Genomic DNA, 13,885 nt, shown 5'->3' on the forward strand with positions numbered 1-13,885 from the left:
GAAAAGCATATTGACTATCTGCAATTTCTGTGGTGGCCCGATGGTGATGTGCAGCAATTTCAGGTTGAATACCGGAGGAAGGTACATATTTTTGGAGCCGTGTCGTCACCAAGTTGTGCAAACTTTGCACTAAGAAAAACTGCTGAAGATAACAAAGCACGCTTTCCAGCGGAGGTGACAAACACAGTAAAGAACAACTTCTACGTAGATGATTGTTTAAAATCCATGCCTTTGGAACAAGAAGCAGTTCAGATGGTGAGAGACCTGACTGCCATCTGTCAAATGGAAGGATTCATGCTGTCAAAATGGATCAGCAACAGCCGTGCTGTATTGGCATCCATTCCTCAAGAAAACAGAACCAAAGAGATCAAGGAGTTGGACTTGGACAAAGCCAACCTTTCAACAGAAAGAGCATTGGGATTGCGCTGGTGCGTTGAAACAGATGTGTTCAAGTTCAAAATTGCTGTACAGGAATGACCAAACACTAGACCTGGCATCTTGTCCGTGGTCGGCTCTATATACGACCCTTTAGGATTTCTAGCACCATTTACTCTGCCAGCCAAGCTGATTATGCAGGAACTCTGCAAGGAAAAACTTGGATGGGATGAAAACATACCCCAAACCTTCTCTCCGTGATGGACAGGATGGCTAGCAGATCTCAACAAGATTGTGGAGTTTAAAGTGGACCGGTGCATAAAGCCCACAAGCTTTGGTCAAATCAGATATGCACAGCTGCACCACTTTTCAGACACCAACGAAAGCGGCTATGGCTCTGTTTCATATCGAAGACTGGAAAACAACAGCAAAGAAGTGCATGTTGCATTCATGATGGTAAAATCCAGAGTGGCACCATTAAAACAAATAACGATTCCCAGAATGGAGCTTACAGCTGTAGTCCTTGCTGTCAGAGTTGATACAATGCTGTGAAAAGAATTACAGCTTCAACTGGATAAATCCATCTTCTGGACAGATTGCACAACAGTGCTTAAGTACATCAACAACGAAACTAAATGCTTTCAAACATTTATAGCAAATAGGATCTGTTTTGTAAGGGATGCTACTGATGTATCACAATGGATATATGTTAGCACAAAGGAAAATCCTGCAGATGAGGCCTCTAGAGGACTAACAGCCAACCGCTTTTGTAAAAGATGGATCAGAGGACCAGAATTTATCTGTAAACCAGACAGAGAATGGCCTAAACCTCACTTGGAATCTGCAATCTCTGCTAATGATCCAGAAATCAACCAAGACATTACAATGAACGTCATTGTCAAAGATCCATTGAACCCCACGAACTCTGTAATCACCTATTTCTCATCATGGAGGAATCTGAAGATTGCCATAGCTTGGCTTCTTAAAGTAAAGACAACACTCTTGCAGCTGACTCGAAGGAGAAAGGAAATTCAAACTGATGTGAGTAGCCTTGAAAAAGATCCTGGCAAACTGAAAGAAAAGGTTGAAAAGGAGATGCAAGTCTTTAAAGCAACACTCGGCGGACAATGTTTACGTCCTGAAGATCTTTCCCAAGCAGAAAGCGTAATCATCTCTTTCAGTCAAAGACAAAGATTTGAAGAACTATCAGGACCAGAAGCTGATACCCGAGTACAGTGAAGACTGGTGGCCTTTAAGATTGAAGAATCACTAAAGTAGATTAGATGCCAACATATAGTGCATACCTATGTTTTTGATTATGTGTAAAGTTTTTATAGCTCCTTTTAATGTTTATTAGTAACTGTTTCATTATATACGTAGAACAATTAAGGGCCGGAGTGTAGGAGCCATTTGTGTTCGTGCTGGCTGCTCTGGCATATTATATTATTTTGTATAGATATCTTGCCGTATTATTTTGGACACGTGGGGGCTGTCGTGAGATGAATACATATATATATGAGCATAATGTACTGGGATGAGCCAGAACTAGGAGGTATATCTGGAGACGCATGGACTAGGAGGAGTTAGACAGGGAGGGAGAGGATACAGTTCAGACCTACAATGAGAGCTGGAAGCAGACAGGGAGAACACAACAGCCAGCTATGACTTGAATACGAAATAAGCACAGCCTGGTATGTTCATCTTCTTGTTTGTACAACTACTTCAATAAACTAATTAAACTGAAACTACGTTTGGAGAATCTCTCTATTGGTTTGCATCAAGATCGATCACTCCTACTCCCTGTGGAGTAATGGCAATTAGAATAGACTTTATTAGAAAAGACTGAAGTTGCCATCACACTGATGTTTAAGAAGCTTTTTGATAGGCACATGGATATGCTGGGAATTGAAGGATATGGATCACAAGCAGGCTGACATTAATTTAGCTTGGAATTATGTTGAGCAGAGACACCATGGGATGTAGGGACTGTTCCTGCATTGTACTATTCTATGTTCTAATGTACGCTGCTGGTGAGAGAATAGGTCCCCTTCAAAATTGGCGATACATCAGTTGTTATTGGTTGGAATTCTGAGAGACAGGATTTATTTGCATTTGTTTGGTCCGGGATAATCAGCAGGGCTCTGTGCATGGGAAGAGAGGGGGAGGAGGGGATAGGGGAGGGTTCTGCACCAATGCAGGAGAGGTTTGGGCCCAACGGGTCCATTTGGTCTGGTAACACTTAAAAAAGGCATTTGTTCAGGAATAAGTCAAGAGAGATATGGGTCCACTAGTGTTGATGGGCATCTTAGTTGGCATGGATAAGTTGGGGCAAACATCCCATTTCCCTGCTGTATGTTGTTTCCCCAAATGGTTCACCTACAAGTAGATAACATTTTCAGAATAAAGCATCACACATTTAAGATGGAGATGATCGGATTTCTTCTCTGTGGGTTATGAATAATTGGATTCTCCACCAAAATAGCTGCAAAGGCAGGTACTCTGACAAGATTTTAAAAGTATCTGGACTCAGGCAATGATGGTCCAGTTTTATACTGCCATCATAGAATCTGTCCTCACCTTCTCCATGATCTGGTTTGGCTCAACCACCAAGCATGACATCAGGAGACTGCAGCGCATCGATTGATCAGCCGAGAAGGTTGTTCGCTGCATCCCTAACCCCCATTGACGAACTGTACACTGCTAGGGCCAGGAAGCGAGCGGGTAAGATCATCTCTGACTCTTCTCATCCTGGCCACAAACTCTTTGAAGCACTTCCCTCTGGAAGACGACTCAGGACTGTCAAACCACCACAGCCAGACATAAAAACAGCTTTTTTCCACGAGCAGTAGCTCTACTCCACATCCAAAAGTCTGTAGCCTCCTTTTGCTCTGGTATTTTATTTCATTCTTCACATGTTTAAACTATAATGTTTTATTCTTAATGTTTTGTGTTTTATTCTTAATTGTTTACTGTATGTCATGTTGTTACTTGCGAGCAAAGCACCAAGGCAAATTCCTTGTATGTATACATACTTGGCTAATAAGATTTATTCAATTCAATTATTCAATTCAATCACCACTGCACAAGTTTTGTCTTCAACGTTGTGGTAAATAGTTCTGTGTTTTCACGCATACGATGCCAACCTCTATCCTCTACGATGACACACATGCTACTCCATTTCTCCTTATTGGACACTCCTCTCTTCTTAAATGATAATAAGGAGCAATTTCAAAGTGGAGTCTAGTACATTACAAATATAAATATTTTGGTTTATTTGTTAGAGCAAAACAGTACAGCACAGGAATCAGCCTGTCAACATCAAACTTGCTCACAATGTCAGTAAAACCATGGAACTGATTTTTTAATTGAATTATCTATTGCGTACTGTTTACAAACCTGCTGTACTGCTGCAAGTAAGAATTTCATTGTTCCATTTTGGTCCATATGATAATAAAACATTCAATTTCAAGTCAAGTCTATTTGTCACTTGCACATACACTATGTGCAGTGAAATGAAAGTGGCAATGCCTGCGGATTGTGCACAAAAAAGAATTACAGTTACAGCATATAAATAAAGTTAATATAGAGAAGACAAAATTTAGTCCCTGGAGTTATAAAAGTTAACAGTCCTCTGATGGCCTGTGGGAAGAAACTCCGTCTCATCCTCTCCGTTTTCACAGCGTGACAGCGGAGGAGTTTGCCTGACCGTAGCATCTGGAACAGTCCATTGCTGGGGTGGCAGGGGTCCCTCATAATCTTGTTTGCTCTGGATCGGCACCTCCTGATGTATAGGTCCTGCAGGGGGGCGAGTGTAGTTCCCATGGTGCGTTTTGCCGCATGCACTACTCTCTGCAGGGCCATCCTGTCCTGGGCAGAGCTGTTCCCAAACCAGACTGTAATGTTGCCGGACAGGATGCTCTCTACAGCCCCAGAGTAGAAGCAATGAAGGATCTTCAGAGACACTCTGAATTTCCTCAACTGTCTGAGGTGGTAAAGGCGCTGCTTTGCCTTACCCACCAGTGCGGCAATGTGCGTTGCCCATGTCAGATCCTCTGTGATGTGGACTCCCAAGTATTTAAAACTGCTCACCCTATCCACAGAAGAACCCATTTATCTCCAGTGGCGTGTACGTCCTTGGATGTTGAACCCTTCTAAAGTCCACAATCAGCTCCTTAGTTTTAGTGACATTCAAGAGGAGGCTATTGTCCTGACACCAGAGTGCCAGATCAGCCACCTCCTCCCGGTAGGACTTCTCATCGTTGTTGGAGATCCGGCCCACCACCACAGTGTCATCAGCAAACTTGATGATGGAGTTTGAGCTGAACCTGTGCCGCAAGTCATGTGTGTACAGGGAGTACAGTAGGGGGCTAAGGACGCAGCCCTGGGGGGATCCTATGTTCAGGGTGAGGGAGCTAGATGTGTGTTCCCCCATCCTGACCACTTGGGGCCTGGCGGTGAGAAAGTCCAGGACCCAGGCATACAGAGGGGTGCTAAGCCCCAGTTCCAGCAGCTTCTCAGCCAGTCTGCTGGGGACTATTGTGTTGAAAGCTGAACTAAAGTCAATGAATAGCATCCTCACATAGCCCCCCTGGCTGTCCAGATGAGAGAGAGCGGTATGCAGAACCTGGGAGACCCTATCATCCGTGGACCTGTTCGGACGGTATGCGAACTGTAGTGGGTCCATGTTGCGAGGAAGGAGGGCACACATGTGCTTCTTGATTAGCCTCTCGAAGCATTTCATGACAACCGAGGTGAGGGCCGCATTCTTTGGCACCGGTACAATGATGGATCTTTTGAAGCATGCAGGGACCACGGACTTTGCCAAGGAGAGGTTGAATATTGTGGTGAGCACTGGAGCAAGCTGAGTAGCACAAGACTTTAGTACTCGCCCAGATATACCATCTTGGCCTCCAGCTTTCCTCGTGTTCACACGCGTCAGAGCCCTCCTCATATCGTGCTCGGACACCGATAATGTGTGCACATCCCTGGCGGTGGATACCCCTCCAGCCTCGCTAGCCAGCGCCCCGTCGGTGTTGTTTTTAGATGGCGAGCTAGGGGTGATGTTACCCGTCTCGAACCGTGCATAAAAAGAGTTCAGGTCATCAGCTAAGGAGGAGCCGGCACTTCCGGTTGAGAGGGTTCTGGACCGGTAGCTAGTTATAGTCCGTAGCCCCTGCCAAAGGTGCCTGGTGTCCTGCTGCTCCATCTGTGACTCCATCCTGTCCCGGTATCTCCTTTTTGCGTCCTTCACCGCCCTTCGCAGTCGGTAGGACTCTACCTTGTAGTCATCCATGTTGCCGGATGCCAGGCCAGAGTTGTAAGCAGCGGTGCGAGCATTCAAGGCAACCCGAATAGACCTGTCCACCCAGGGTTTTTGGTTAGGAAAGATACTGACCCTTACCGTGGGGACAATGTTATCCGCTATTATCATATCATATCATATATATACAGCCGGAAACAGGCCTTTTCGGCCCTCCAAGTCCGTGCCGCCCAGTGATCCCCGTACATTAACACTATCCTACACCCACTAGGGACAATTTTTTTTTACATTTACCCAGCCAATTAACCTACATACCTGTACGTCTATTGTGGCAATGAAGTCCGTAACCGCTTCTGCAAACTCATTGACGTCTCTGGAACTTGCTTGGAACATATTCCAGTCGACTTCGCTCAGTGCATCTTGCAGCATGGCCTCTGAATGCTCAGCCCACCGCTTTATGTCCCTTGTCACTTCCCTTACTATCCGTTGTTTATACTCCGGCAGCAGGAAAATGGCAGCTTGGTCAGATTTTCCAAAAGGAGGGAGAGAAACGGCCTTGTAGCCCTTCCTGAACGGCGTGTAGCAGTGGTCCAAAGTTATTTCCCCCCTGGTGACACACGTGATGTGTTGGTAGAAGTTGGGCATGACCTTTTTGAGATTTCCCCTATTGAAATCTCCAGCCACCAGCACAGCCGCATCAGGGTTCTTGTTTTGGTGTTGACACAACACATCGTGCAGGGCCGACAGTGCCACGTCGGTGTCCGCATGCGGTGGAATATAGACGGCTGTGATGATCACCGAGCTGAACTCCCGGGGAAGGTAGAATGGTCGGCATTGGATAGTCAGATGCTCCAGGTCCGGCGAGCAAGAACGAGAAAGCGTCTTAATATTTCCAGGATTGCACCTGTTATTGTTGGTCAAGAAGCAGACTCCTCCGCCCTTGGATTTCCCGGATTCTTCCGTTCTGTCCGCCCAGAAAACAGTGAAGGTCCCGGATGGACAAATCACCTGGTCCGGCACCAGCGGGGTCAGCCATGTCTCGGTCAGACAAAGGATGTTGCAGTTCTTTATGTCCCTCCGGAATCTGATCCTTGCCCTGAGGTCATCCAGCTTGTTCTCCAGGGACTGGACGATGGCCAGAAGGATGCTGGGCAGAGGTGGACGTAAGGCTTGGGCTCTCAGCCTGTTCCGAATCCCCCCTCGCTTCCCCCGATGTTTTTTCCGACATTCCCACGGAGCCGCACTGCCACTGCTGCTGCCGCGGTGCGCTCCTTTGATGATCTCTATCGTCCACGTTGAATCGGTGAGTATAGTGTTTAATAGTCCTCCGGTTGCGCTCGAGTTTAATTTTACGAGCATTTCCCGGTCGTACATTGTTTAATGCTAGTGCTAGCGTGTTAGCACTTAGAGATAATTTAAAAATAAACATACCAGTTTAAAAAAACGCACAGTTCCCGCAGAGCTACCACGACGGCGACTGGACTGGACCGCGCCATCTTCCGGGTGATTTCTGTGCTAATCATGATGGTAAGGAAATCTTTTGTGCCTGGACGTGATCCTTATCCCTCCATATCAATGTTCCAATCTACAGTTGGACTATGAAGGGATGAGAGAGGAGCTGGCCAAGGTTGAATGGAAAGGGATCCCAGTAGGAATGACGGTGGAACCGCAATGGCAGGAATTTCTGGGCATAATCCAGAAGATGCAGGATCATTTCATTCCAAAGAGGAAGCAAGATTCTAAGGGGAGTAAGAGGCAACTGTGGCTGACAAGGGAAGTTAGAGATGGAATAAAACTAAAAGAAAAGATGTATAAGAAAGCAAAGTAGCGGGAAGCCAGAGGAGTGGGCTACTTTCAAAGGACAACAGAAGATAGCAAAATGGGGAATACGGGCTGAAAAGATGAGGTACGAAGCGAAGCTAGCCAAGAATATAAAGAAGGACAGTAAAAGCTTCTTTAGGTATGTTAAGAGAAAAAGATTAGTAAAGACAAGTGTGGGTTCTTTGAAGGCAGAAACGGGTGAAATTATTATGGGTAACAAGGTAATGGCGGAAGAGTTGAACAGGTACTTCGGATCTGTCTTCACTAAGGAAGACACAAACAATCTCCCAGATGTACTAGTGGACAGAGGATCAAGGGAGACAGAGGAACTGAAAGAAATTCGCATTAGGCAAGAAATAATATTGGCTAGGCTGATGGAACTGAAGGCTGATAAATCCCCAGGGCCTGATGGTCTGCACCCCAGGGTACTCAAGGAGGTGGCTCAAGAAATCGTGGATGCATTGGTGATCATTTTCCAATGTTCAATAGATTCGGGATCAGTTCCTGTGGATTGGAGAATAGCTAATGTTATACCACTTTTCAAGAAAGGAGTGAGAGAGAAAACGGGGAATTATAGACCAGTTAGCCTGACATCAGTGATGGGGAAGATGCTGGAGTCAATTATTAAAGAGGTAATAACGGCGCATTTGGACAGTGGTAAAAGGATTGGTCCAAGACAGCATGGATTTATGAAGGGAAAATCCTGCTTGACGAATCTTCTGGAATTTTTTGAGGATGTGACAAGTAAAATGGATGAAGGAGAGCCAGTGGATGTAGTGTATCTAGGCTTTCAGAAAGCCTTTGATAAGGTACCACACGGGTTGGTGAGCAGAATTAGAGCACATGGTATTGGGGGTAGGGTATTGACATGGATGGAGAATTGGTTGGCAGACAGGAAGCAAAGAGGAGGAATAAACGGGTCTGTAGGAGCCATTTATGCTTAATTCAGTTATTGTCATTGTGTTATGGCTATGTTTTAATATTTCTAGTTTATGTCTTTTTTGCCTGCTTGTGGGTGTGACTTAATGCGTAATTGGGAGTGTCTAGATGGGAGGAGGCTAGCGTGTCGACAGAGGTTGTGGGTTAGTTTAGACTCGGAGGATGGTGAGCATAGTTCTTTACCACACGCGCTCGTACCACACGCTTGTATCATCTATATTTGTAAGAACCATACGGTAATAACTGCAAGAATTCTAGATATTGTTTGAAGAAGAAACAGTTGATAAAGTATGGAAACTGATGAATTACTCTATGATTTGTGCTACTTTAATAAAACCAATTAATGAAGAAAAGAAGTTTGGAAGATTCGTTTTGTCATATCAGGGTGCGACGTGTGCGTAAGCTATAAGTACATTTCATCCCCGAGAAGTAATTGGTATCGAAGTGGGATTTTGAGATGGTATAGAAACTGCCATTACAGGGTCCTTTTCAGAATGGCAGGTAGTGGAGAGTGGAGTGCCGCAAGGCTCGGGGCTGGGGCCGCAACTATTTACAATATATATTAATGATTTGGATGATGGAATTAGAAGTAACACTAGCAAGTTTGCGGATGACGCAAAGCTGGGTGGCAGTGTGAACTGCGAAGAGGATGTCAGGAGGTTGCAGGGTGACTTGGACAGGTTGAGTGAGTAGGCAGATGCAGCATAACGTAGATAAATGTGAGGTTATCCACTTTGGTGGCAAAAATAAGGAGGCAGATTCTCTCAATGGTGTCAGGTTAGGTAAAGGGGAAGTGCAACGAGACCTTGGTCCTTCTACACCAGTCACTGAAAGTAAGCATGCAGGTACAGCACACAATGAAGAAAGCTAATGGCATGTTGGCCTTCATAACAAGAGGATTTGAGGAAAGAAGTCCTTCTGCAGTTGTATCGGGCTCTGGTGAGATCACATCTGGAGTATTGTGTGCAGTTTTGGTCTCCTAATTTGAGGAAGGACGTTTTTGCTATTGAGATAGTGCAGCGTAGGTTCACGAGGTTAATCCCTGGGATGGAGTGACTGTCATAAGAGGAAAGATTGGAAAGACTAGGCTTGTATTGACTGGAGTTTAGAAGGATGAGAGGGATCTTATAGAGACGTATAAAATTATAAAAGTACTAGACAAGATAGATGCAGGAAAAATATTCCCAATGTTGGGGGAGTCCAGAACCAGGGGACACAGTCGAAGAATAAAGGGGAGGACATTTAAAACTGAGGTGAGAAGAAACATTTTTACCCAGAGAGTTGTGAATTTGTGGAATTCTCTGCCACAGAAGGCAGTGGAGGCCAATTCACTGGATGAATTTAAAAGGGAGTTAGATAGAGTTCTAGGGGCTAGTGGAATCAAGGGATATGGGGAGAAGGCAGGCACAGGTTACTGATTGTAGATGATCACAATGAATGGTGGTGCTGGCTCGAAGGGCCCAATGGCTTCCTCCTGCACCTATTTTCTGTTTCTATGTTTGTATGTTTACAAGGCTCTTAAATGCCATGATTATATTTGCATCCACAACCACCTCTAGCAGTACATTCTAGGCACCCACCACCATACAAAACTTGCACGACACATCGCCTTTAAACTCCTCCGAGCTTAAAGATATTCCCTCTAGTCTTTGGCATTTCTCACAATATATATTTCGATTAGACCTCAACGACGGACCAGGCTCAACGACTGTGAAGGAGGCAACAAATCTATCAGCTCTAATTGTCTTGGTTCCTTTGCCATTGGAATTAGTTGATTGATTTGTGAAGGACCGTGTGCTTCTTGGAGTGTAACATTAAGTACACGTTAAACAAACACACGCACAGGTGTCTTGGTTCTGACATCGGAATGTAGACCATCATCCTCAACCTCGAGGTATAGCCACAACGACGACGATTTCTATTAGGGTTCCCCTCAGGCTCTGCACTCCAGGGAAAACAATCCTAGTTTGTCCAACCTCTCCTTATAGCTAATACTATCTAATGCATGCACCATTCTGGTAAACCTCTTCTGCACTGTCTCCAAATTCTTCCTGTAATGGAGAAACCAGAACTGTGCACAATACTACAAATCTGGCCTATCCAGACAGTTTTATAAAGCTGTAAAATGGCTTTCTGACTGTTATACTCAGTGCCTCGACTGCTACATAGAAAAGAGGTGCAGGAGGAGGCCATTCGGCCCTTCGAGCCAGCACCACCATTCATTGTGAACATGGCTGATCAACCACAATCAGTAACCCGTGACTGCCTTCTCCCCAAATCCCTTGATTCCACTAGCCCCTAGAGCTCTATCTAACTCTCTTAAATTCATCCAGTGATATGGCCTCCATTGCCCTCTGTGGCAGAGAATTCCACAAATTCACAACTCTCTGGGTGAAAAAGTTCCTTCTCACCTCAGTTTTAAATGGCCTCCCCATTATTCTAAGTGTGTTTATTCCCTTTATTCTAATACCGTTGAAGGGAAACATATCACTATCTACTTTTTGGGATAAAATTTGTGAATGGAAACCACAATTTACCTGTCACTGAGACAAAAGAAATGCATTACTGTTCAATGAAAAGAAAGAAATTAAGGCAGGACTAAGGTATAACACTCACTGGTAACGTTGACTTGAAATAGTTCAGTAACTGCTGGGTTAAAACATTGCTCCAAAATACTGACAACCTGAAGTTTTTGATAATTTTTAATAAATGGTGAAAACGTACGAGGACTCATAATTAATTTCTCAACTAATGGTGTCAGTTTTTCATGTTTTTGTGGCTAATATACCAATGAGGGCCACACACATGGACTTTGCAAGGGAAGAACTCAATTTTATTGTTCATGAAACTACGACATTTGCAAATAAAAGACTTACTGTAGGTATTGAAAGACTGAAATAAAAAAAACAGGAAATTTCAGATCAGGAATTCTACCTAACTTGATTTTTTGCCATGGAATAAGTATGTGCATGACCGTGAATTATTTATACAACTATTGTCCAGTAAATTATGTCCTCATAATAAAACTTCATAATCCACCTGTGACAAAAGCCAAGATGACATGAATCTTTTTAATAATAAACTTTACCCGTGATGCCAATTCCTTTGATATATTCCCTTTGCAGATGCACTCAAATTCAAGTATGATCCCTTTCACTCTCTTCCAAAGCACTTCAGATTGCTTTGCAGTCCACATCCTTATACCGTTAAATTCAATGTACAGTAAGTAACATTAGGTCGTCTTGATCACGAGTGTTCTTGTATATTTATTCAGGATTGTTCTAATCAGTATCCTATTCGTGTTACTTTCCATCTTTTACTACCGCTATGTTAATCGTGAAAATGAAAAAAACTCTTGCCCGCGTAAAAATGTAATTCGAGTATTTGGCGATAATAATAAAAGTTTGTAAAAATGTATAGTTAAACAAATAAATGGTGATAAATCCAACATTGATTTCCCCGCAAAGTTATGCATCTATTAATACAATCTAGTTCCTGCTCCAGTCCCGCCTTTTTGCAAGAGAAAATCTGAACATTTTATAGTTAATCCATATGGCAGGTCCCGCTTGGAGAAGGGGCGGTTATTGTTAGTGAAATGACCCCTATGTTTGATGTACTTCCTGCCGCGTTTGCTCCAGTTTCCCTTCCAGACTCGCTGACTGACACAGTCACAGTGAGAAAGAAAGGGAGAGAGGGAGGCAGGGACAAGCGAAGGCGCCTCACCTCGTCCACCGTCCGTTTGGGAAGGTGCAGGATCCCCAGCAGCAGTTTAAGCTTCACCGCCGACGAGAGGCCGTGAAAACACACTCGGATGTTGTCCACGACGTCCTTAGTGAGCAGCGAGGCGATGCTGGGAGGCGCCCAGAGCTCATCGGCCGAGCCCAGCTTGTTGTGAAGCCACAAGCCTGTGTCGCTCTCCCGCATGGACGCCATCTTGAAGAAGGAGATTTGAATGGACGGGCATTACACGGGGCGGCGAGAGCCTTTGGTGCAGGCCCCGCCCCCTCAACCACTCACTCCCTCCCTCCCTCAGCGGGTGCAACCAAACTCGCTGCCCTGTCCAGCGGGTGCAACCAAACTCGCTGCCCTCTCCACAAGCGCCGCCCAGCGGGTGCAACCAAACTCGCTGCCCTCTCCACAAGCGCCGCCCAGCGGGTGCAACCAAACCTGCCCTCTCCATAAATTCCGCCAACCCGCTGCAACCAAACTTGCTGTCCTCTCCACCCGCCAACCGGGTGCAACCAAACCTGCTGCCCTCGCCACAAGCGAGCCCAGCTGGTGCAACCACACTCGCTGCCCTCTCTACCCGCCTAGCGGGTGCAACCAAACTCGCTGCCCTCTCCACAAGCGCCGCCCAGCGGGTGCAACCACACTCGCTGCCCTCTCCACCCTTTTTTTTTTTTTTAATCAAAAAATACTTTATTCAAATAATAAATATCATTTACAAAACATATTTTTAAACAAGCCCATCCGACATTTCCGGAGGTTACATTCGATACAGGCATTCACTTAGACATTTACATACATTTACCCAGTATCCCTTATTTGGAGGGGCGTCTCTCTCCACCACACCCTGCCCCCATGTCCAGCAGCGGAAGGACCCTAGACTGTGCTCCTCCCCCACAGGGCCTTAGCGTTGGCTGCACCAAGCTTCAGTGCGTCCCTCAGCACCTACTCCTGCAGTCTGCAGCAGGCCAGTCGGCAACATTCCTTGACGGACATCTCGCTCCGCTGGGAGGCCAACAAAGCTCGGGCAGACCAAAGAGCGTCTTTCACCGAGTTGATGACCTTCCAGCAGCACTCGATGTCAGTCTCGGAATGCATCCCTGGGAACAGTCCGTAGATCACAGAGTCCTCTGTGACGGAGCTGCTCGGAATGAATCGTGACAGGGACCCCTGCAGACCTCTCCAGACTCTCTTGGCAAATCCACACTCTGTGAAGAGGTGGGCCACCGTCTCCTCTCCGTAGCAGCCGTCCCGGAGGCAGCGTGCGTTGGTAGTGAGGTTCCGGCGGTGCAGGAAGGATCTGACTGAGAGGGCTCCCCTCACCGCCAGCCAAGCCAGGTCTTGGTGCTTGTTGGTTAGTTCTGGCGATGAGGCATTTTGCCAGACAAGCTGGGCAGTCTGCTCTGGGAACCACGCCACAGGATCCATGGAGTCATTCCCCTGCAGTGCCTGCAGGACGTTCCGTGCTGACCACTGCCCGATGGACTTGTGGTCCAAGGTGTTGGTCCGTAAGAACCTTTCCACAAACGACAGATGGTTCGGCAATGTCCAGCTGATTGGCACATTGCGTGGCATCTGCGCCAGGCCCATCCTTCGCAACACCGGGGACAGGTAGAACCTCAGCAGGTAGTGGCATTTGGTGCCCACGTGCCTTGGCTCTACGCTCCGCCTGATGCAGCCACACACGAAGGTGGCCATCAGGATGAGGGCGACGTTGGGCACGCTTTTACCCCCGTTGTCTGCCGACTTGTGCATTGTGGCTCG

At 46.0% G+C, this 13,885-nt stretch overlaps 1 protein-coding gene across 1 annotated transcript in view; it reads right to left on the bottom strand.

Moving 5' to 3' along the window:
- Positions 1 to 12,328, bottom strand: part of nelfa (negative elongation factor complex member A) — a 54,126-nt gene extending 41,798 nt beyond the window's left edge. The window contains exon 1 of the mRNA XM_078416245.1: positions 12,119 to 12,328. Coding sequence (XP_078272371.1) covers positions 12,119 to 12,328 — 210 coding nt within the window. The remainder of the gene's footprint in view (positions 1 to 12,118) is intronic.
- Positions 12,329 to 13,885: the final 1,557 nt, after the last annotated feature.

The sequence above is a fragment of the Rhinoraja longicauda genome, chromosome 1 (genome assembly GCF_053455715.1).
Source record: "Rhinoraja longicauda isolate Sanriku21f chromosome 1, sRhiLon1.1, whole genome shotgun sequence".
NCBI lineage: Eukaryota > Metazoa > Chordata > Chondrichthyes > Rajiformes > Arhynchobatidae > Rhinoraja > Rhinoraja longicauda.